This window comes from Sorex fumeus, unplaced genomic scaffold (assembly GCF_029834395.1).
Source record: "Sorex fumeus unplaced genomic scaffold, SorFum_2.1 ptg000034l, whole genome shotgun sequence".
Taxonomy (NCBI): Eukaryota; Metazoa; Chordata; class Mammalia; order Eulipotyphla; family Soricidae; genus Sorex; species Sorex fumeus.
The window spans coordinates 46,223,875-46,247,780 of record NW_026606091.1 but is presented as its reverse complement, the minus strand read 5'-3'; the positions used below and the strand labels follow the sequence as shown (position 1 = coordinate 46,247,780).

Below are 23,906 nucleotides of genomic sequence, written 5' to 3'. Positions count from 1 at the left end.
AGAAAGTGCGTTTAGTGACTTATTTTTCTTCTCAGTCTGATTCTTTATGGTATGTAACAACTCAATGCTAGAAGTATAATGAAAATATAATTTTAAAATGTCTTAGTAATATTGGGAGTATAATTTGTATTTGGCTAAGAAAGAGAAAGAGGTTGTTACATACTTTTTCCTTTGTTCCTAAGCCAGGGCCTCTCCACGTACAAGGAGCTTTGTTCTCTGGCAAGTGATCTCAGCCAGCCAGACCTGGTGTATAAATTTATGAATTTAGCCAACCATCACGCAATGTGGAACTCTAGGAAGGTAAGTTGCTGTCACTGGGCAGTTTATGTTTTACTTTCTCTCTAGCCAAATTTACTGCTTTGGCAGTGACTACTGATGACTGTGTGGATTGTAAACCAGGGGGCACCAGGCTATTACACAGCAGCTACCACTGATTGGTAAACCTGGGACACTCTGTAAAGTAGACCCTTTTCAAGGACAAATTTGGGAGGGAGAATTTCATGGTCATCTCTTTAAGTATATTGATATTTCATTGTGATAGATGTATTAGAGTCCTTTCTTATTTTTTAGGGTGCTGCTTTTGGTTTTAACGTAATTGCTACCAGAGCTGGAGAACAGCTGGCTCCTTTTCTGCCTCAGCTAGTTCCCCGTCTTTATCGGTATCAGTTTGATCCCAACCTCGGTGTTCGACAAGCTATGACGAGTATTTGGAATGCTCTGGTCACCGACAAATCAATGGCAAGTATCTGTGAACCCTAGTCCAAGTTTATACACAGAAATTATGCTCAGTGCTCGTCTTCCTTTGTTTGTTGTATATTTTTATTAAACAAGTACATATTTGCTCCTTGCTTTCTTTTCAAGATATTAAGTATGTTCATGGTGATATTTATTGAACCCCCTCAAAGATACAAATAATTTAGGGGCTAGAGAGAGAGCACAGACGTTAAGTTATTTGCTTTGTATGTGACTGACCAGGTTTTGATCCCTGGCACCACATATGGTCTCCTGAGCCCCACCAGGAAGTGATCCCTGGGCACAGAGTCAGGAATAAGCTCTATAGCATTGCTGGGTGTGATCCTAAAACCAGAAAACAAACAAACAAAAAGTGCAGACAGTCTTAAGGTCTGTTGGGTGACAGGTTAAGGAAAAGGCAGCGTATTAGGGAACAGTGTCCAAGAGAATACTGTATGTTGATAGGTCCTGTTGATGCAGTGGAGAATAAGTTACAGTTCAAGAGGTCACACTGTGAAGGAGGTAACTGAGGAAAGAGGCAATTTTACTCATTCTCTGTTTGTTTTTCTGTTTTTTTTTTTCCCTTGTAGCCATCTGGTATTCTCATATTCCATCCTCAGTTTTAGATTCCTCCAAGGCTTATCTCTGAATCCTTTTTACTCTCTGTATTTTTCTTTCTATCGACTCATCAATTCATGGGCACTAAGTGTCACATTGACCACCAGAGCTACCCCAGCAGTACTTGGGGCCTCCACCACCTTGGTAGTTGGTTGTGTTGGGTGGGGTCATGAGGTGCAGGAATGGGATTCTGGACCTGGTGCATGCCAGGTGTGTCTTCAGCTCTTTGAACTAATTCCTCAACTCATGGTGTTTTGCTTTGTTTTGTTTCTAAAATGTTTTTTTTTTTAGGATCTTCCTGTTCACTTCTTTTGTCATTGTCATGGTTGCAGTGTTTGGGGGTGGAAGGATAGGTGTCACATACTTGTTGCAGCTTTGGGCCTCATATGCCTGGTTGCGATGTTTGGTTTGGGTTGCATGCTTGGATTACCTAGATTGAGGGCTGGTGCAGGGAATCCATTCTATGGCCTTATTCATGTAAGGCAAACACTTGGCCTCTGTAACCATACATATTACCTTTCTTGTGATTATTCCCTGTCATATTTTTGGCTCAGATATGACATGTATGTGACCTGACATTTCACTTCCTTATGGACAAAAACATCATTTTGATGCTGTTTCAAGATAACTTACACTGTACATGTCTAGAATAGGTCTTGTGTCGGAGGAGTGGGCGGAGAGGGTAGGGGTTCGGCCACACCCAGCAGCTTGCTCCTGGCTTGCTCTCAGGAATCTCTCTTGGTAGTCCTCAGACAAATACTTGTGGTACCAGGGAGCAACCCTGGGTTGCTGTGTGCAAGGCTAGCGCCCTGCTAGCTGGGTTGACCAAGATAAGAGTTGAGAGCGTGGGCCTAGGCTTTTGGGGGATGAGTATCATCTCTCTGTGAGTGATTGGTGAAGCTGCAAGTGTGGATGTGGTCTCCATACTGAATGTAGAGAAGTCTCTTAGAAATAAATCAGTTGTTAAATTCCAGTGGAGTTATTTACTTGTCTTTTTTCCCCTCCAAACTTTATAAGGATAGCAAAGCTTCTAATTTAAAGGTAAAAGTGGGGAAAAAAAGTGGTCAGTATAAAATGAGTCTACCATCGTTGTGTTGTTATTTCTAAGTTGTAACTGCTCATAAAAATAAAACAGAAGCTTAAAAGATTAAACCCATCTCATTTTTGACAATAATAATTCATTATGTGATAGGTATAATGCAAGCTTCTAGTGATGCAAAGACAAGTGAAAACCTGTCCCTGTCCTTTGTCGGGTTAGGTAGGATGTGCCTTATCAAGGTCCTTTGGGAACGAAAACAAAGGGCCTGTTTCCTGTTTCAGAGGCGGTGATAACCTGACTTGAATTGTTAATGACTAATGGGAGTAAGCTAGCGAGAGAACTGTGGGAAGAGTGGCACGTGTCGAGGAATGGAGATGGGAAACTAAAAGGAGTGGAGGGGAGACAGCATAGGAAACCTAGGAGCAGAAGTTTTACAGAGGACTTTGTTTCAAGGTGATTAGACTTTGTTCTCATGCCCAGCGAAAAATAAGAGGAGCAGGCTTGCATTTTAGAAAGATCACTTTGTCAGCTTTAAGCAACCAAGTGTGAAAGGACCTTCGGTTGAGAAACACTCACGTTGTTCCATATCTGTCTGTTGAGAGAGGAATGATTTGTTGGTCTTGCATATTTAATTATTCTTTTACTTGTGTTAGGTGGATAAGTATTTGAAGGAAATTCTTCAAGATTTGATTAAGAACCTTACCAGCAACATGTGGCGAGTTCGAGAATCCAGGTACCATTCTTGGAAATATGTAGATAGTCAAATATAAGTAAACATTTTTTTTCCTTCAAACTTCCAAGCTTTATACTTGGTGCAGAAGCAGTAACTTAGTGTCACTGAAAAATATTTTTTGTAATTTAAGTTCTGTTTTGTTTTTAACTGTTTAAACTTCAGTGAATGTTTTTCCTAAAGTGGTTTTAGGTTTGAATTTTTAGGTATCAAAATGTTTTGCATGTACTTATATATATTGTGTATAAGATATATAAGATCATGTTTATACGGTCCTCACTTTTTAGGGTAGCATTTAGGTACAACTTTATCCATAATATCTTTATGTATTTCTGTATATAATAGATATATACAAACAATTTCTGTTTATTCACTGCCTGATTTATGCTTGGTATTGTGGGTCAGTGGTAATTTATAAAGTGATACATAATTAATTATAAAGAAACTTTACTGTAATTGTGGGAAACAGACATTGAATAACTGTAAATTCCATATTCCTGTGGTAAATGTGAGGCACCAAAGAGGGGAACAGGCATTGCTGTCGGGAGTGAAGATGGCTTTAGACAGGAATAGAAACAAATTCGTATTCTTACTTGGTATGTATGAGTCATAGTAAAACCTTTAGCTTCCTTTATCATATATTTGAAACCAAATTGTTTATTTTCAGCTGCTTAGCTTTGAATGATTTATTGAGAGGAAGACCACTAGATGACATCATTGATAAACTGCCAGAAATTTGGGAAACTCTTTTTAGAGTACAAGATGACATAAAGGTATTACCGAATTAAATCTGCATGTATTTATAGAAGAGCTTAAATTATCAAAGTTTATATTTTGTGTTTCAAAATTTAAATTCCAGACAATTTTAATACACCACAATTTCTTTTTATTTTTTAATTTTTTTTTTTTATTAGTGAAACACCATGAGGTACAATTGTAGACTTACAAACTTTCCTGCTTGGGTTTCACTTATACAATGATCGAGTACCCATCCTTCACCAGTGCCCATTCTCCACCACCAATGAACCCAGTAGCCCTCCCACCCACCCCTCCTCTGTGGCAGGGCATTCCCTTTTGCTCTCTCTTTCCTTTAGGATGTTGTGGTTTGCAATGGAGGTATTAAGTGGCCATCAGCACCACAATTTCTTTTCAAAAATTTATCTTGATATGTCAGTGAAGTTGCAGATATTTTGATTTAAACTTGGTTAACTTTTTTCCCCTTTTTCTTTTTCTTACCTTAAAAATTATGTAGCTTCCACACGACTCTCTGTGGAAATCTCATGCTGTTGATTAGGAATAAGCTTTAAGATAATAAAAGATAAATCTACTTTGATTAGTTTTAGAAATTGGATCAGTCATTCCCAAATAACATGACTAATTCTTCTGATTTTTTTTATTCTATACATTTCTAGATATTTTGATATCTAATAATTAAAATTAGGTACTCAGTTTTGATTTTTTTTTTTCTTTATTAGAATTGTTAAAAGTGTTATTGATTTTATTTTCTATTTTTCCTTCACCTTCCCTTTCATTACCGTCATGGTACCGGTGGTCACACAGAGTTTTGTTCTGTGGTGCCTGCCAGGGCTCACATGTCTACTTAGAGTGCTGACACATTAGCTTCTGATGATTTCAGCTGGGCCGAGTCCAAGACCAGCGTCCTCCTGGATGGACTCTCTCTCCAGCCTCAGCATTCTTAGTTGCAGTGTGTGCACAGTTGCTCCTTTAAGTGTGGAGCACGCACAGTGTTATGTTCCCTGAATCCCAGGCAGCACACCTGCTGGATCCTGCTTGCTGCATTGAGGAGTGCCAATTGATTCAGGTATTGCAAGGCAGATGCTTTGTGACACCAAGTTGGATCCTGGGCCCTTGAGGATTGATTCTTTTTGTTGTTCGGCCTGGAAGGCCTCGAACGCCTCTCTGGGCAGTGCTTTGGTAAGCATGTGGTACCAGAGTTTGAATCGAAGTCCTCAGCAGATGGGAAGTGTGCACTCTTGCAGCTGAGTGATTTCCCTGGCCTCTTTAATCGTCGTAGTTTGTTTCTGAGGAAGGGCCTGCTCAGTGATGCTCGAGAGGGCCGTGTGATGGTTGGGACTGACCCAAGCATATATTCTAGACCTTTGAGCTGTCTCCCTCAGCATACATCCTCCCGCAGCATCCATCAAAATGTATGTATCTAAAACATACTCTTGTTTTTGTTTTAGTAAGGAACATTGTCTTCAGGCGCTTCAGGGATTGTTTTCGGGGCTTCATACATGCCAGGCATGTGCTCTGCCACATGAGCTGTGTCCTCGGTCCCTATTTATTGGTGATTTTTAAAAGTTGTTCAGAATCCTTACATAAAACTTTATATTTTGCTGCTCTCATTGAACTGTTACGGTTTAATAGTTACATCTGTAAGATTTCTCTAAGTCCTACTAATTTTAAAAATTGCATGATAATGTTTCTTGAAAGGAAGAGTATGTCTAATGTAACATTTTCATTCTGCCATTGAGTGTGGGGATTTTCACTAATTTCTGTAGAGCTGGAGGCGAATAATGCTAATTAGACGAAAATGAAACTCTCGAACTTGTGTAACATTATACTTTTCTCTTTTCTAGGAGTCTGTACGGAAAGCAGCAGAACTTGCGTTGAAAACTCTAAGCAAGGTGAAAACTCCTTATTTGTACTGGGGTTAAAGTAGCAAAGTTTTTTATGTGAAATTGACAACAAGGCTGCATGGTATTTTGTCATATAAAATGACATAGTTACAATATAGTTGACTTCATTGTATAGTTACCTGTTTTGCATTGAAGGAGAAGCAGGGATACTTTTTTTTTTTTTATGGGTTCTGGTCTAATTTCTAGGTCTTTGTTTTTTTTTTTTTTTTTTTTTTTTTTATTTATTGAATCACCGTGGGAAAGGTTACAAAGCTTTCAGGTTTAGGTCTCAGTCATGCAAATATCAAACACATTTCCCTTTACCAATACTTTTTTTTTTTACCATGAAGAACCCCAATAAAACCCCACCCCCCACCCCTCCCAGTCCCTGTGGGGCAGATGAATTCTAGTTAACACTCTATCTGCTTTGATTAGATTCATTGTTTCAACAAAAGATTCACCACTATTATTTAGTTTACCCTCCCCCCCCCAAATCAGACAAGCTGAAAAAGCATTGTGACGTGATTTGCTTTCTACAGCTGGGTTCAAGAATTAAATGTTGGTTTTGGATTTCTGCTATTTTACTTATTGACCCTGGAAGTATTTCTACTGAAAGTCAGATAGTTAAGAAATTGGTTTCTGTGCTCTGGAGTCGTGGCCGTGCTGGAGAGCCGCTCGTGGGGGGCAACTGGTGACCTCGGTAGGGCGTGAAGGACGGACCGGAACGCCCCCCATCCCATGAGGTTTTAGTCACCCCCACACCCCCGGCTCATACCTGATGTCCACAAGGCTCCCATGTGGCCGCCATCTTTCTTTCCAGAGAGGAGAGGGCGAATGGGGCACCACCCTTTCCCCTCCAGCAGATTTGATGTCCTGGATTAACGCATAGTCCGTTCACTTTTCTGCTCCAAGCTGTTGGGTTCTGCATTAAATCCTTGTGTTTCTGGGGCTGTGGCTATGCTGGAGAGCCGCTCGTGGGGGGCAACTGGTGGCCTCGGTAAGGCGTGAAGGATGGACCGGAACGCCCCCCTTCCCATGAGGTTTTAGTCGCCCCCACACCCCCGGCTCATACCTGCTGTCCACAAGGCTCCCATGTGGCCGCCACCTTTCTTTCCAGAGGGAGGAGGGCGGAAGGGACCAACACCCTTTCCCCTCTGGGCAGACATGATGGCCTGGATTAACGCATAGTCCTTTCACTTTTCTGCTCCAAGCTGCTGGGTTCTGCATTAAGTCCTTGTGCTTCTGGGGCTGTGGCCATGCTGGAGAGCCGCTCGTGGGGGGCAACTGGTGACCTCGGTAGGGCGTGAAGGACGGACCGGAACGCCCCCCTTCCCATGAGGTTTTAGTCGCCCCCGCTCCCCCGGCTCATGCCTGCTGTCCACAAGGCTCCCATGTGGCCGCCATCTTTCTTTCCAGAGAGGAGAGGGCGAATGGGGCAACACCCTTTCCCCTCCAGCAGATTTGATGGCCTGGATTAACGCATAGTCCGTTCACTTTTCTGCTCCAAGCTGCTGGGTTCTGCATTAAGTCCTTGTGCTTCTGGGGCTGTGGCCGTGCTGGAGAGCCGCTCGTGGGGGGCAACTGGTGACCTCGGTAGGGCGTGAAGGACGGACCGGAACGCCCCCCTTCCCATGAGGTTTTAGTCGCCCCGAAGCAGGGATACTTTTACACTAAAATTACGAGTATTTTTAGTGCACTATAATTCTGGCTTTTTCTAATTATGAACTTTTATTATTATTATTTAATTACCACGGGTTGGAGCGATAGCACAGCGGGTAGGGCGTTCGCCTTACAAGTGGCCAACATGGCCGACCCGAGTTCGATTCCTCCGCCCCTCTCGGAGAGCCCGGCAAGCTACCGAGAGTATTCGATATGCCAGACACAGTAACAACAAAGTCTCCTATGGAGACGTTACTGGGCCCGCTCGAGCAAATCGATGAACAACGGGAGGGCCTTTAATTACCATGAATTACAGTATTATTCATGATTGAGTCTCAGGCATACAGTGTTCCAACACCAGTCTGTTCCTCATGTCCTCATTTTGACTCTATGATAGGTACTTCTAAAAAAAATTATAGGTACTGTGGTTTATAGACTACTACCGATAGGGTTTCATACATAACACTTTACGATCTTTCAACACCCCCTCCTCCTCTTGGTTGACCACTTCTGTCCACCATTGTTACTCTGTTGTTTCCACCCCCATTGTCTTCATTTCTATCGGTTTTGGGCATTTGTTATTCCTCTACTATGTTGCTTTATATCCTGTATCTGAGAGATTATTCTGTGTCAGCCTCTTTTCCTTTGAATTACGTAAACCAACATGATACTCTGCAGATCCATCCACATGTAGCAAATTTCATACTTTCATCTTTTCTTATGGCAGAATAGTGTCAATTTTCCAGAGTGGAGTGGGAGCCCTGGTACACATCCTGGCATTAGACAGGAAAGCATGAAAGTACCCTCTCAAGAGGGGAGGTAGGGCAATGCATGTGCTCAGGTACCATATGTGGTTAGCAGCAACACATGGGCATAGGCAGCAGATGCATGTGCTTCCTTTGTTCAAGTTGACATGTCTAGGGCTTCTCCAAAGTCGCCCCAAGTGGGACTTTCTACGTGGGAAGAGTCTGCTGCTAGAGTAGTTGTCTAGAGGGTAGAGTTGGGAACAGTTGATGGTCTTCTTTGATACTGTTTCCTGGCCCGTATTCCTTCTGGAGCTTCTCCCAGCGGGGGATCCAGCCTTCTATGGGCCTGTGCTAGCATCAGGTAAAGGTCTTACATTCTGTTGTGTATACGTACCATAGTTTTTTATCCAGTCATATATGTTCTTGGGCACTTGGGTTGTTTCCAGATTTTGGCTATTGTGAGTAGTAGTGCAGTAAACATAGAAATGCATATGACTTTTCTGCATTGTATTTGAGTCCTTGAGATACATTTCAAGAAGGGAATTTGCTGGGTCATATGGAAGTCCAATTCCTGGTATTTTGAGGGCTGTCCATATTTTCAAAAAAGCTGGACCAGTTGACATTCTCAACAACAGTGAATGTTCTACACCAACACTTGTTATTTTTGATCTGTACCTCTCTGGTGTGAGGTGATTTCTTGTTTCGATTATTGCTGAGCATTTGATGTCTTCTTTGAGGAATTTTCTGTTCATCTCATCTCTTTTGATGGGATTTTTGATGGGATTAGATTTTTTTTTTTGCTTGTAAAGTTCTACCAGTGCTTTATATACCTTAGATATTATCCTTTACAGATGAGTGATGGGTAAATAATTTCTCCCAGTGTGGGAGATAGCTTTGTATTCTGGTCATCACGTTTTTTGAGGCGCAGAACCTTCTTAACTGAATGTCCCATTTGTCTCTCTTTGCTTTAATTTGCTTGGAAACGGTTTTGACTCCTTGAAGATGCCTCTAACTTCAGTGTCAAGGAAAGGTCTGCCTATGTTTTCCTCAGTGTAATTTATGGGCTTAGGTCTGATATTGAGGTCTTTAATCCATTTTGATTTGAGGTTTGTGCACGGTGTTATGGTATGAATGCATTTTTTTGTATGTGGCTGACCAGTGTTCTCAGCACCGCTTGCTTCAGAGGCTTTCCTTGCTCTAGTTCATACTTTTCCTCCTTTGATGAAGATTAGCTGTCCTGAGGATTTGTTTCTGTGTTTCCAATTCTCTGCTTTTATTCCAGTTTTAATTACCACGTGCTATTTTAATTCCTACAGCTTTGTAGTACAATTTGAAGATGGGGAGAGCAGTGCCCTCCCATCTTCTTTTTCCCAAGGATTGCTTTGGCTGTTTGGTGGTTGAACCGGGCAGGTAATTGTTCCATGTCAATTTCAGGAGTGTTGGATCTACTTCTTTGGAAAATGTCTTGCATATTGTTATAGGAATTGCATTGAATCTGTATAGTGCTTTGGGGCATATTGCCATTTTGATGATGTTAATTCTCCCAATCCATGAGCAGGGATGTGTTTACATTTCCTTATTTCCACTTCTTTTACTATTGTTTTATGGTTTTCCTTGTAAAGCTCTTTTATCTCTTTTGTAAGCTGATTCCTAGGTACTTGATTTTCAGAGGAACAATAGTGATATTTTTAAATTTCTCTTTCTTTTGTTTTGTTATTGCATGTAAAAAAGCCATGGACTTTTTGAAGAGTACACATTTGCTTTTGTTTCAGGAAGAAATCAGCAATCTTGATTTCTTCTCTGATTTCTTTTTTGACTCACTGGTTGTCCAGTAGTGAGCAGTTTAATTTCCAGGTGTTTGAGTTATTTCTCTGTATCTGTTCATGATTAACTTCTACTTTCAGCACATCATGGTCTGAGAAGATGGTAGTTTCTATTGTCTTAACTTTATGGAGGTATGTTCTGTGACCCAGCATGGTATTTATCTAGGAAAATGCCCCATATATATTGGGAAAGAATATGTATTTGATTTAGGGGGGCGATTAAAATGCCTTACATATATCTGCTAAACCCCTCTGTTGAGATTTAGTCTTGAGATTTAGCAGTGTTGCAATCTCCAACTAGTATTGTGTTGTTATCAGTGTCTTTCTTCAAGTATATTAGCAGTGATTTACAAGTCATTCACTAGGTGCTTAAATGTTTAGGATTGTGAGTACTGCCTAATGTACATAGTCTTTGATCGTAAAGAAATGGCCATCCATGACTCTTATAATGTTTTTAGCCTGATGTCTTTGTTGTTTGAAATATGGTCACACCAGCCCTATTGAGGGAGTGGCTTGCTTGAAATATTGTCTTTTGTCCTTTGACTTGGAGTATGTATTTGCCCAGCCTATTCAAATGTGTTCTTAATTGGTATTTCTTAATGGATGCAGCAAAGGGTTGGATTCAATTTTGAAATCTGTCTCTCTTAATTGATAAGCATTTAGACTATTGACATTGAGTGGGATTATTATCATGGAGTTTTTGGCTCTCTTTCTGTAGAAGTTTGGTTTATTTTTGAGATCTGTCTTGTCTTAAAGCCCCTTCAGTTCTTCTTGCAAAATTAGTTTTGCGTCTTTCAAGTCCCTGAGCTGTTGTTTACCCGTGAAGCTCTGTATTGTTCCTTCAAATCTGAATGATAGTCTGATTGTAATGAAAATATTCTTGGTGGGGTGTTTGTTTCATTGAGGGTTTTGTTCTTGTTGTTGTTTGTGTTTTAAACTATATCCCATCATTTTCTTAGGGCTTGCAGCATCTTACTTGATAAATCACTGTGAATCTTCAGGATGCCCCCTTGTGTATACATTCCTTCCTTGAGCTTGCTGCTTTCAGTATTCTATCTCTAGCTTTGACTTTCATCATTTTTTTTTTTATCTGAATCTCTTTTCTCTGATACTCCCCTTTATCTGGGTACATGCACTTCTCAACTCTGGCAGTTTCTCAGTTAGGATTTTACTTTTTTTTTCCTTTGTTGGAATTACCTTCCTGTTCTGCTGGGACCTTGATGATTCTTAATGTTTTCTCTCTTGAATTCATCCAAAGTTCTTTTGTCTGCTGTTTATTTTGAGTATTCACCCCCCTCCCCCATATTCTGCTGTTTTCTGTATCATAGTGAAGTTCACTGATGTACCTTCAGCTACTGTTAACACTGTTGCCAAGGACTTCCATTGTGAGTTTCATTTCACTTGCCAAATTCTTTAGTTGTCATTTCTAATTAAAGTGTCTGTGGTTTATTTTTTATTTATTTATTTATTTATTTATTTATTTTTGCTTTTTGGGTCACACCCGGCGATGCTCAGGGGTTACTCCTGGCTCATGCACTCAGGAATTGCTCCTGGCGGTGCTCAAGGGACCATATGGGATGCTGGAAATCGAACCTGTGTCGGCCATGTTGCCTGCGTGCAAGGCAAATGCCCTACCCGCTGTGCTATCACTCCAGCCCCAAGTATCTGTGTTTAATAGCAGACTGTACCATTGTCCCTTTGAACTCATTGATCCATCCTCAACATTTCCTCTTTAAAGCCCTTATCCTCTTACGATTATATAGTTGACTACTACTGATTGAGTCTTCAGGACTACTAAATTCGCACGCTAAGCATAGTGGTGGGGGAAGTGGAGCAGCATTCCCATTGCATCTGTTGTGACTGTGTTGAGTCTTTCCAGTTTACCATTTGTAGCCCCCATATCTGGGGAACTTTCTGGGGGCACTGACCGGTTGGTACTTTCTTCATTCTATGTCAAAACTCTTAGCCTGGGTCAGATTGCTCTGCCAATTACGTCCAGTGCAGAGGTAAGCTGTTCTGACAGCAAGGATCACTATGGATCGCTTTCAAGATATTTATGACCAGTGGGCAGGAACAGGGCTCTGCTGTGTCCACTGGGGTTTTTGAGTGTCCCCACTTACACTCACTGAATTTGTGAAACTGGGCACCAGTTAGGAATACTGAACAGGATCAGCCAGATCAGCATTTGAGGCTTTTCTGACCAGGTAGGCAGGGCCAGGAGTCCACTCCTTCCACTGAGGGTCTTTGGGCACCCCATCATATGACCAGTGCTTTATCGGGGTGCCTGGCAGGAGCACTAGCAAAATACCAGCAGATGTGAAGCTTTCTGCCCAGGTGGGCAGGACCCGGCTGAGGAACTGTTCTTGACCCTTATATAAGTTATGACTTTAACTTGCCCTTGTAGATAAATGCTTTATTTTAGAAGTATCACCTATCGTTTCTCTTACAACTGCTATATTTTCGTTTCTTTTTTTATCATGTTCATCTGTGTTTATATGTTCATTCCATACTTATGTGGTTGGCAAACTTTTTGAAAGATATTTAAAGAGGAAATGTTGAGGATGGATCAATGAGTTCAAAGGGACAATGGTACAGTCTGCTACAGTAGTCTGTACAGTCTACTTTTTTCATTTGAACCTGATTTTTTAAAATTAGACTACATTCTAATTCATAAATTGTACTGTCAATCACATCATTAGTAAGTCATAAGCCGGGGTATTTTTTATTTGTTTGGTTTTAGTTGGTTTTTTTTTTTTTTTTGTACTGCCAGGGATCAAACTTAAGTCCTCCCTCACATGTGCAGGGCAAGTGTTCTACCATAGACTCACAACCCAGCCCTAAAAACAGGTTTCCAATCAAGGTGCTTCTCAGATAGTGATTTTGACCTCTGTGAAATTCCACCACTCAGGGTTGTTGATGATGATGATGATAATAAAACCATAAATCTTCCTCATAGTCTTTAAGTAGGTTTCTCACTTCATTTTCAGTTGTTTTCTGGTTTACAAATTCAAAGACCAAAGGTTAAAAAAAAGTAAAATATGTTACTATAGGTTCTGTTGGAAGGTAGAAAGGATTTAGTCCAAGATTTTATTCTTCTCTTTCTTCTCAAGTATTTTAAAAAGCATAGCATTTTGTGATTTTTTTTTTAACCCTTGGGGTATGTGAAGTAGGAAGTATTGTGTGAGATGACTGCCACAGTACGTGAGAGGCCACTTTTACTAATTCCCGATTTCTTTGCACACCAGGTTTGTGTGAAAATGTGTGATCCTACTAAAGGAGCAGCTGGCCAGAGAACTATCGCTGTCCTTCTGCCTTGCCTTCTGGACAAAGGAATGATGAGTCCTGTGACAGAAGTTCGAGCCCTCAGGTATGAATCAGCGGATGAAATGAGTGTGTTGAATTTATGTGGTTTCTAGTTACACACTAAAAGTTTGAATGTTTGATTCAAAAAAATTTTGAGAATCCATTGAGGTAACCCAAGAGCATAAAAGTTGTCAGTCAGAACCTTCTTACAGAAACTTGTCTTACAGACCAGCGTTAGCTGTTCTGCTTCTGCCTTGGTGTGTGCATTTATATTAGTAGTGACCTCTCTTCCTAGCAGGCATATTCCTGTGACTCTGCAGCTCCTACTTATTATTCACAGAACCTAGACTGAGTGATATTTCATAGATTATTAGCTTACATAAAATTTTACAACCTGTAATCACTCTCACTGTCACTGTCCCCCCGTTGTTCATCGATTTGCTGGAGTGGGCCCAGTAACGTCTCCATTTTGACACTTGTTACTGTGTTTGGCATATTGAGTATGTCACGGGTAGCTTGCCAGGCTTGGCCGTGTGGGCGAGATACTTTTGGTAGCTTGCCGAGCTCTCCGAGAGGGGCGGAGGAATCGAACCTGGGTCGGCCGGGTCAGCTGCATGCAGGGCAAATATCTACCCGCTGTGCTATCGCTCCAGCCCAACACCTGTAATAAATATTAAAAAATATGATCATATTTAGGTACCTGTGGCCATAGTAAATTGAACTCAGCAATGGAAGATTCCTAATTATGTAGTCTTCACAACTGGGATTATCTTGAAATTTTGAACGTTTCCATTTTTATTTTACTTTTAAAGTTAGATTAAATTAATATTGCCAACAATATTTCATGGCACCTATTTGGGGGAAAGTTCCTTTTAAGAAGAATTAACCTAATGAGTGCAAATGAGTAATAAAGGTAAAGGCCCTCCCGTTGATCGTCGATTTGCTCGAGCGGGCCCAGTAACGTCTCCATTGGAGACTTTGTTGTTACTGTGTCTGGCATATCGAATACTCTCGGTAGCTTGCTGGGCTCTCCGAGAGGGGCAGAGGAATCGAACTTGGGTCGGCCATGTTGGCCGCTTGTAAGGCGAACGCCCTACCCGCTGTGCGCTGGAGCGATAGCAAATGAGTAATAAAAATGTAATATTGCTGTCATGTTATCCTCATCCTCAGTAAAATAGTATAGATTATATTCGTTAGTAGCTCCTGAATCTACAAGTGAAAGGCTGATAAGAAATTTTATATTTGATAGTTCAGGTCAACCAAGCTCAAAGGCACAAAAGAAGATTGGCAGTCATTATGTATATCCTTTTGTGAGGGAATAATTCATGTACAAAAATATTTTATTTTAGGACAGTAATGTGAATTTAATTTAGTCTGTAGATAGGTACTATGGACAAAGGAATATGTTAAGTGTACCACCAGAATGCATCCAGTGTGGACAAATAAAATATAACAAAGGGGAAGGACACTGTTTTACTTAAAACAGAGTAAATTGCAAGATGTGGCTGGACTCTGAATCTGATTAAACAAACCAACTTATAAAAGATTTTGAAGTGATAGGGAAATTTGGATGTTAGATGATATGAAACATGGTTCGTTGGTTTTGGGGCCACACCTGGCAGTGCTCAGGGTTTACTCCTGGCTTTGCACTCAGGGATCACTCAGGGATCAAACTTGGGTGGGTCATGTGCAAGGCAAACATCCTATCCCTTGTGTTATTACTATTTGGATATTAGATAATATGAAAAAATTATTTTTAGTTGTGAAGTTTTGATTATGATTTAAAAAAAGAGACCATAGTGATCCATACTGAAGTTTTGTTCTGGAACATGCTTGATAATAATACAAACAGGGAAAAATTATGCCTGTATTTGTTACGAAGGAGGAATAAATGATACAAAACTGCATAGGACAGATTACTAAATTGTCCAGCAGAGTAGAGAATACAGAATTTCATTTGTGAATTTCTACTTTCCCATCTGCTTGGAATTTGTCAACACCAGACTTTGTAACAAAGCAGTTGCATTATTGAATGCGGTAAGTGAAGAACATCCTTATGATTACATCTGTAGACTTCTTACTTTGGTCAGAAGTACCCAGGAGTTGTTTTTTTTTTTTTTTTCTGTGCCTGTAGCATTAACACTCTTGTGAAGATTAGCAAAAGTGCAGGAGCCATGTTGAAACCACATGCACCAAAACTCATCCCTGCTCTTCTGGAGTCCTTAAGTGTATTGGAACCCCAAGTTCTTAATTATCTGAGCCTCCGAGCTACAGACCAGGAAAAGGTAAGATTACGTCCTAGTTCTTTTGGTTTGGGAACCACACCTGGCAGTGCTCGGGGCTTACTCCTGGTTCTGCACTCAGAGGTCACTCAGGGATCAAGCCTGGATTGATCATGTGCAAGATAAACACCCTGCCGCCTGTACTATTACTCCGGCCCCGGTCATACTGGTTTTTATGGAGGAAGAGCCCTAGTGAGGTCCTGAGGTCCATCTCAACAGTACTTGCACCGTCATTAGGTATAATCCTTCCCTTCAGGGGTTTTTACTGCTGTAGTGGATCATCACCAACACTCCTGTGTCTAGTTTTCTCTTGGGGGCCTGGGGTTGTGGAGGCAGGCAAGAAGATGACTATTTGTGAATTGGATGAAAAAAAAATGACACTTTCATCCCCCCCCCCCAAAAAAAAGCTTTGATATTTATTTACCATAGGTTTTTTTGTTCATGTTCATTTATTTTTCTAAGGATTGAGTTTATACAATCCTTCTGTAGACCACTACAGTCATACTAGTAAACATTTGTATAGACTGTAGCATAGTCTCAAATTATTTTGCTTTTCAGATAAAATGTAATTGTTTAGTTCAGAGGTCCCAAGTTTATTTGACCTACCCTCATTTTTTTTTAGGAAAAAAAATGACTCCTCCTTCTCATGTTATCTGTTTTCTTAAGTGAACAAACAGAAAAGAGCCCTCTGTTCAGTTACACGTAAGACTACTATTCTCCCTCTAGGTTATCCCAACCAGGGACAGTGTCACCCACTCTGAGAAATAATGACTCTAGTCTCTGTAATCTTATTTTAAAAAATTGTGTACAAATGAGGGGCCAAAGAGATAGTTCAAGGGTTAGGGCCACAGACCTTTGCAGCCGCCCCGAGTTTAATCCCCAAAACTATTATGGATGAAACACAGTTTTTGTGAGTATTTAACACAGAGTATACAATGTTATCCCCTATAATAAAAGGGTAGTGTTATTTTCTTGTGAGTACTTACTGTTGAGAATTCCGTGGGTGCTTTTTCAAATACTTTGGTAGTTATAGGCTGCAAAAGCCAAATAAACTGAATTTTTTTTTCTTTTTGGGTCACACCCGGCAATGTACAGGGGTCACTCCTGGCTTATTCACTCACGAATTACTCCTGGCGGTGCTCAGGGGATCATATGGGATGCTGGGAACCAAACCCGGGTTGGCCACGTGCAAGGCAGACGCCCTACCCACTGTGCTATTACTCTAGCCCCACAAATAAACTTAATTTTAAACTCAGTTTAAAATCAGGCTATAAGCTTTCTATTACTTGATGTTGCTGTTAGAGGTGTTATCATGTGTATGTGAAAATCTATTTTATTCTTTAAATGCGTGCATTAAAAAAGGACAGTAGTTGGTAGTTGTTGCTGAAGTATACACGTATTAAAATTTCATACTGTGCTGAGGTACTGACTCCATGGGTAAATGGTAGAATGTTGTTGAAAATAATTTAGAGATATTTGTATGTTAGATTTTCTATATATCACTTAATCCCCGTTATTCATGGATTTACTCGAGCGGGTGCCAGTAACGTCTCCATTCATCCCGGTTGTGTGCTAGCATAGCCCAATGGCATCTGTTCGTTCTAGGAACATGCAGAGCCTCAAACCGATCATTTAGGGTCTTGATGAAGAAGTCTGACCATCTTGTAGGTGGGCGTCCACGTGATCTTTTGATGTCCCGTGGAATCCAATCAGTAATGGCTCTAGTCCAGCGGTTGTCTGTAAACCTCATTACGTGTCCAGCCCATCTGATTTTTGATGTCTTGGCAAATGAGACAGCGTCCCTGATTCTTGAGCGTTGACGAAGATCAGAACTCCGGATCCTATCTATAATATATACACATATATATTACACACACACACACACACACACACACACACACACACACACGGTTTCTTATTAAGGCACAGTGATTAAAAAAGAGTCACTCATATTTGAGTTCCAGGCATACAGTGTTCTAGCACCAGCCCCATCCAGGACTCTCTCTTCTCATCTCCCTCCTCCTCACCCCCCTCCCTCCATGATAGGCACGTTTTTAAGTTTGATTGTCGTAGTTTGGATCTCCTGCTTTCAGTGTTGTTGGCGCTGTGGTTTAGTTAGTAGACACGACATAACATCTATTCTGCCACTCCCGTGTGCCCCCGACTCCCTGACTCCTGCCGCTGTTGCTTCATATCGCATCTTCCTCTTATTAATTCTCGGATCGATTTTTTTACTCCCTTGTCCTCTCCTTTCTCTACATTAGGGTCAGAGTAATAGACTTTAGGGTTAAGATGATCTAAGTATCCTCCCTTTGACACTTTGCGTTCTCTAGTTCTGTTATTATATATCCAAAAAGACTTAATGCACCTCATTATTCATTATAACGCTTAGCACAGCAAGTAGGCTATGGGTTTGGTGTGGCATTTATTTCCACACACACACACACACAAATACCATGCAGCTTCAAGGGATGTTTTTAAATATCATACAGTTGGTTGCAACTTGGCTGAAACTAGAGAACACGGTAGAAGTGAAGTAAGTCCGAAGAAGGATAAACACAGGATGATCTCGTCTCTGCTATACACATATTATTATTACTACTATTATTTACTTTTTGGGTCACACCTGGTGATGCACAGGAGTTACTCCTGGCTCTTGTACAGAAATTACTCTTGGCGGTACTCAGGGGACCATATAGGGTGCTGGGAATCGGACCCGGGTTGGCTACATGCAAGGCAAATACCCTCCCATTGTGCTTTCACTCCAGCCCCAGCATATATTATTTTTCAAAAGATTGACTTTGGACATTAAGTCCACTTAAGAGTACAGGAGAATATGTTGACTCTTTCTCAATTCCTTGAATTTGTATATTTCAGGCTGCGATGGATAGTGCCCGGCTCAGTGCTGCCAAATCCTCTCCCATGATGGAAACAATCAACATGGTCAGTGCCTAAATGTGATGCCAACGTTGGTGTACCTTCGAGTGATTGTTCAGAGTTTTCAGACTTTATTAAATGAAGGAGAGAATGAATCAGCAGCTATTATGATTTTTTTCTTTTCTTTTTTTTTTTTTTTTGTTGTTGTGTTTTGGGTCATACCCGGCTATGCTCAAGGGTTACTCCTGGCGATGCTTGGGGGCCATATGGGATGCTGGGGATTGAACCCAGGTCGGCCACGTGCCAGGCAAGCTCCCTACCTACTGTACTATTACTCCGGCCCCAAAGATTTGTTTTTTCTTAGTAAACTATTTATTTTCTTCTTTATTCTTTTTTTTTTGTAGGTTCATTTTTTTTTTTATTAGTGAAACACCATGAGGTACTTACAAATTTTTGTATTTGGGTTTCAGTTATGCAATGATCAAGTACCCATCCCTTTCTTCTTTATTCTTAAATGAATTTTCTAAATGCCAGAATCTATTTGGGTATGTGTTACATGAGCGATTTCTCAAGGTTTATTTATTATAGGGTTTGCCTATTTAGAAAGGTTCAGATTTTTGTAATTTGCTGGTTGGCACTGAAGTTCTAAACTTTAACGTTCTAGGGGTCTTATTAGGAGTTGCTTAAATTAACTAAAGCAACTCTGCTGTCTATACCCTGAAGTAGTTAACTGGGAGCTATTTTGGAAGCAGATCATAACACTGTTGAAAAGAAGTGCATGATTTTTAGTGCCTACTGATCACCAACATTTGGTCTAAGTTGTCATATCTTTGCTGGATTATTGGAGAAAATGGAAAGCTGGCAACTATTATACAGCATGTTCATCAATAATGGAAAATAGGTTGTTACGTTTTCACAAATAAAGCGTTGATTTTTTTTTTCCCTGGGTTTTGGGTCACACCTGGCTGTGCTCAGGGATCGCTTGTGGTGGGGCTCAGGGGGCCATACGAGGTACTTGAACCTTGGTTGGCCACGTGAAAAGCAAGAGCCCTACCCGCCGTACTATTACTTTGGTCCCAAGGGCAGGGCCTTTTATAAAAAACATGCAGTGATGAAGAAATAAGCCCAAAGAGATCATTTTTCCCCTTCCCTTCATCCTTCCTCTCTCTCTCTTTTTTCTTTTTTGTTTTGGGGCCATACCTGACTGTTTTAGGGTTTCCTTGAGGGAGACCATTTTTTTCTTTAGTATACATTATTTTCTCCTTTAGTAAATTGATTTTTTTGCATTGCTTTTGTAGTTATGTTTAAGCAGTGGGGAATAGTTTATCTGTTTGTAGTACAAGTGTGGTTTTGATTTGTTGAAATCAGGGCAAATCAAAATCTATCGTATATATATTTGACAAGGGTAGTTTTTTTTTTTTTACTAACTTCTACTTAATTTTGTTAATGTTAACTTTATAATTATTTTCTTTTCCAAAGTGCCTGCAATATCTTGATGTATCTGTGCTGAGTGAACTAGTTCCTAGGTTATGTGAACTGATCAGAAGTGGTGTAGGTCTTGGAACTAAGGTAAGTAAGTGCATTTTTCACGAGAGGAATTTATATCTGTTGGGTTGGATGATATGTGCTACAAAACATAGCAGTCATCATGTTTAAATTCTTATTTTTTATAAAACCAAGTATTATTTTCCGTTGTTTTAGGGTCCTATTCTAACTTAATAAATAACTCATTTGGATATAGAACGTGTACCTACTCAGTAAACATTGTCTACAGAAATAGTGGGACCATTTTTGTCCCCTGGTTGTCCAGTGTACGCTTTCATTGTTCCTTGTTAATTATCAGTTATTAATAGAAATGCTTATCTCATTATTTGGGCATGGCTGTTTTAGTTGTGATAAATAGTTTTCACTGCAGGGGTCAATAAGAGTGGGATTAGAAAATTTATTCCTCTCCAATTTCTTTCAAGTGCCAGACCTCACCCTCCATTTTTTAAGTCTAAACATCTCACACTTTTTTTCTCCTGATACAGTTAGCACTTATATTTGATTTTTTTAATGTTTTAAATAAGGAGCTGTCCTCCCTTTGTTCATCAATTTGTTCGAGTGGGCCCAGTAACATTGTGAGACTTGTTGCTACTGTGTTTGGCATATCAAATACATCATGGGTAGCTTGCCAGGCTTTGTGGTGCGGGTGAGATTCTCTCTGTAGCTTGCTGGGCTCTCCTAGAGGGGCGGAGAAATTGAACCCAGGGCTGCCCGTTTGGCCGCATGCAAGGCAAACGCCCTACCGCTGTGCTATTGCTCCAGCCCTTAAATAAAGAGAAGATTAAAACTATGTTTATTTATGATTGCTTTTAATTTTTTGATTTTCTCTTTATTTCTTTTTTTATGCACTTGTCATCTACAGTATCCTCTTTAATGGCCAGTAATAGTCTATTTTCGTGGTTTTCAACCACTGTCTCATGGCCTGGTGCTGGGCTGCAGAATTTTCTGCTTGTCTGTGGAGAAGTGATCACTGCTGAACAGCTTGTCCACAGACCGGTGCTAGTCCGTGGTGTAATAAGCTTAAAAATCACTCGTCTCCGCAGGGATTCTTAAACTTTTTCTATTTACGACCCCTGTCTCCTTAGAACTTTTTTTCCTAACACTGGGTATATGAGTATAGAAAATATACAAATCAAACATTTGCTGGTAAGAAATCATAAATTTGTTTTAGAGTTTTTTTTGGGGAGGTTCTCCCCACATTCAGTTATATGATCTCACTTGGGGCTCAGGACTGTAGTTTTAGAAGCCTGGAGCTATTGTGTGAATGTAGTAGCCTTTAGTTTTCATTTAATTTTGGCCTCCTTAGTGTTGTTGAGGGCGCCCAGGGGCCATTCCTGATGACACTTGTCTGTTGGTTAAGTGCTAGGGCCTAAGGATGTGGTTCTGCTCAGGCCCTCTGGCATGCTTGGTGGCCTCTCACACCACAACTGGCAGTGCTTGGAGGAACATCTTTAACCTATCAAGGAACAATACACTGATTTCCTTTAGGTCTTTTTGTTTTTTAGGGAGCTGTGATGAACACATCTGAAGCCATTTCCTTTAGATAAACTACTAGATCTAGCAACAGTAGAACATGCATAGACAAAGTGATATGTTGTCCTCTCAAGAATTATGCCAATTTTTATTTATTTTAAATAGTATTTATGAATACCATCTTCCTGGCTGCAAGCATTGGGAAAATTATGTCAATAATTTCCCTCTTTCTAGGTTGAATCAGAAAGGGCTGTAAGGCTTCATGTATTTATTTAAAAAGTGTTTTTTGGGGGGTGGAGGGGTTTTTGGGCTACACCTGGCAGTCATGCTCAGGGCTTACTCTTGGCTCTGCACTTAGTCACCCTGGCTCTGCGTATGGTCCCCTGAGCATGACTCCTAGTGGTGCTCAGGGGACCATATAGGATGTCAAGGATCAAACCCAGGTCTGCTATTTGCAAGGTGGACGCTCTTCTCACTGTGCGATCACTCTAGCCCTGTTTCAGATTTTTGCCATAGGAGGTTTGACAGAACATTGCTATGTCAAACTTACATCTTTGCTTTTGTTAACCCTGTAGGGAGGCTGTGCCAGCGTCATTGTATCATTAACCACTCAGTGTCCCCAGGACCTAACACCATACTCAGGTGAGTTTATCAGAAACATGAATAGTGATATTTTTATATAATGCCTTGTATGACAGGGCTTTTGTGTGTGTGTGTGACAGGGTTTTAAAAGGAAACTTACCATTCAGGTATCTTTATGACATGTTCATTTTTTCCTCTCTTGCCCTTTTGTTTACACAAGTTGCAGGAATGGTCAACTCTAGCGAGTTTTTTAAATTTCAGTTTTGAGTTATTCATTTATTTATTTATTGCCTTTTGGGTCACACCTAGTGATGCTCAGGGGTTATTCCTGCCTATGCCCTCAAGAATTACTCCTGCTGGAGTCTTGAATTATTTCTTAGTAGTATAAGGATTTGAAAATATTTGGCATTCTCTAGGATTCACATGCATACCGTTTACAGTTAGTTTTCACTTCATAGATTGATTTCTAGATGGGGCAAATGAACTTTATGTAGCTCTCAATTTTGCAACATTTCCTCACTATTCTCAATACAGATGGAGTTTCAGTCTTACGTCAGTTAAGAAGAAAGCGAATGTATAGGATAAATATAACAGTTACAGGATCTAAGCTACTACATTGGGGATATAAAAAAATCATATATAAAGTATTAATTGCAGGGTTAAGTTTGCTTTGGTTCTGGAAGGGGATTGGATCTGACTCAAGTGGTAGAGCGTATCTCTTGCATCTTTGGAACCCTGGCTTTGACCCCCAGGACCATCGGCACCTCCTAGCACTGCTTGGTATGGCCTCCACAACTAACAGTAACAACAGAACAGATTAATTATAGCAGTCTCGTTTCTGGGAAAAGAGCAGAACATTTGGTCAATTGGATATTAGATTGTTGTATTTCTATTTCTGATAGGTAAACTCATGAGTGCTTTGCTTAGTGGCCTGACAGATCGGAACAGTGTAATTCAGAAATCATGTGCATTTGCTATGGGCCATTTAGTTCGGGTGAGTTGACATTTCTAAACAATTAGGTAGTTATAACTTCATAATGAGAAATAAATCAATAGGATTGTTTCTTTTTCAGACCTCACGTGATAGCAGCACTGAAAAACTCCTGCTGAAACTTAATGGCTGGTATATGGAGAAAGAAGGTACCTGATTCCCCTGTTTTTTACAGTTACAATTTAAATGTTTGGGAAACCAAATCACATCTTGTTATTTTTTTAATGTACCTTTTCCCCCTAAAATTTCTAGTTTCTCTGACCTGTTTGTTTTACTGTATATAGTACAAATTGAGCTAGTAATCTTAGGTCATTTGTTCTTAAAAAAAAGTTTATAAAAATCACTTTTTCCCCCTGCTTCTCTAGAACCCATTTACAAGACCTCTTGTGCTTTGACTATACACGCTATTGGACGATACAGCCCTGATGTATTGAAGAATCATGCCAAAGAAGTTCTGCCTTTGGCATTCCTGGGCATGCATGAAATTGCCGATGAGGAGAAAACAGAAAAAGAAGAATGTAATTTATGGACTGAAGTGTGGCAAGAAAATGTACCTGGTAAGTGAACAGTGCCTATGAATTAAAACTATTTCTTAGCCCAGCAAGAATTTTTTTACTCATCTTCCTGTAGTTATTTTCTCATCACTCTAACAACATATATTCAATTTGATTGGAAGGCTGTCCAGATTGCTATTCTCAAGGTTATACTCAGTCATTTACTTTTCACTGTCGCTTGAGAATAGAAATTCTACCCAAGCGAAGTAATAGTTTTATTTATTTTTAGAGTGAAACAGCAATTTTATGTTGCTCTAGAGAATTATTTTAGAGTAGTACTTCACCACTGTTTTTCACCCTGACAAATATTAAT

At 40.2% G+C, this 23,906-nt stretch overlaps 1 protein-coding gene across 2 annotated transcripts in view; it reads left to right on the top strand.

Annotated features, from left to right (window-relative positions):
- The window catches only part of ECPAS (Ecm29 proteasome adaptor and scaffold), a 135,369-nt gene that overhangs the window by 96,410 nt on the left and 15,053 nt on the right, over window positions 1-23,906 (top strand). For both annotated transcript variants that reach the window (XM_056117289.1, XM_056117290.1), the window contains 13 exons: window positions 183-300; window positions 571-738; window positions 3,043-3,122; window positions 3,787-3,892; window positions 5,720-5,767; window positions 13,232-13,353; window positions 15,424-15,574; window positions 18,449-18,514; window positions 19,928-20,017; window positions 22,042-22,108; window positions 22,951-23,042; window positions 23,122-23,188; window positions 23,405-23,596. In XM_056117289.1, coding sequence (XP_055973264.1) covers window positions 183-300; window positions 571-738; window positions 3,043-3,122; window positions 3,787-3,892; window positions 5,720-5,767; window positions 13,232-13,353; window positions 15,424-15,574; window positions 18,449-18,514; window positions 19,928-20,017; window positions 22,042-22,108; window positions 22,951-23,042; window positions 23,122-23,188; window positions 23,405-23,596 — 1,367 coding nt within the window. The remainder of the gene's footprint in view (window positions 1-182; window positions 301-570; window positions 739-3,042; window positions 3,123-3,786; window positions 3,893-5,719; window positions 5,768-13,231; window positions 13,354-15,423; window positions 15,575-18,448; window positions 18,515-19,927; window positions 20,018-22,041; window positions 22,109-22,950; window positions 23,043-23,121; window positions 23,189-23,404; window positions 23,597-23,906) is intronic.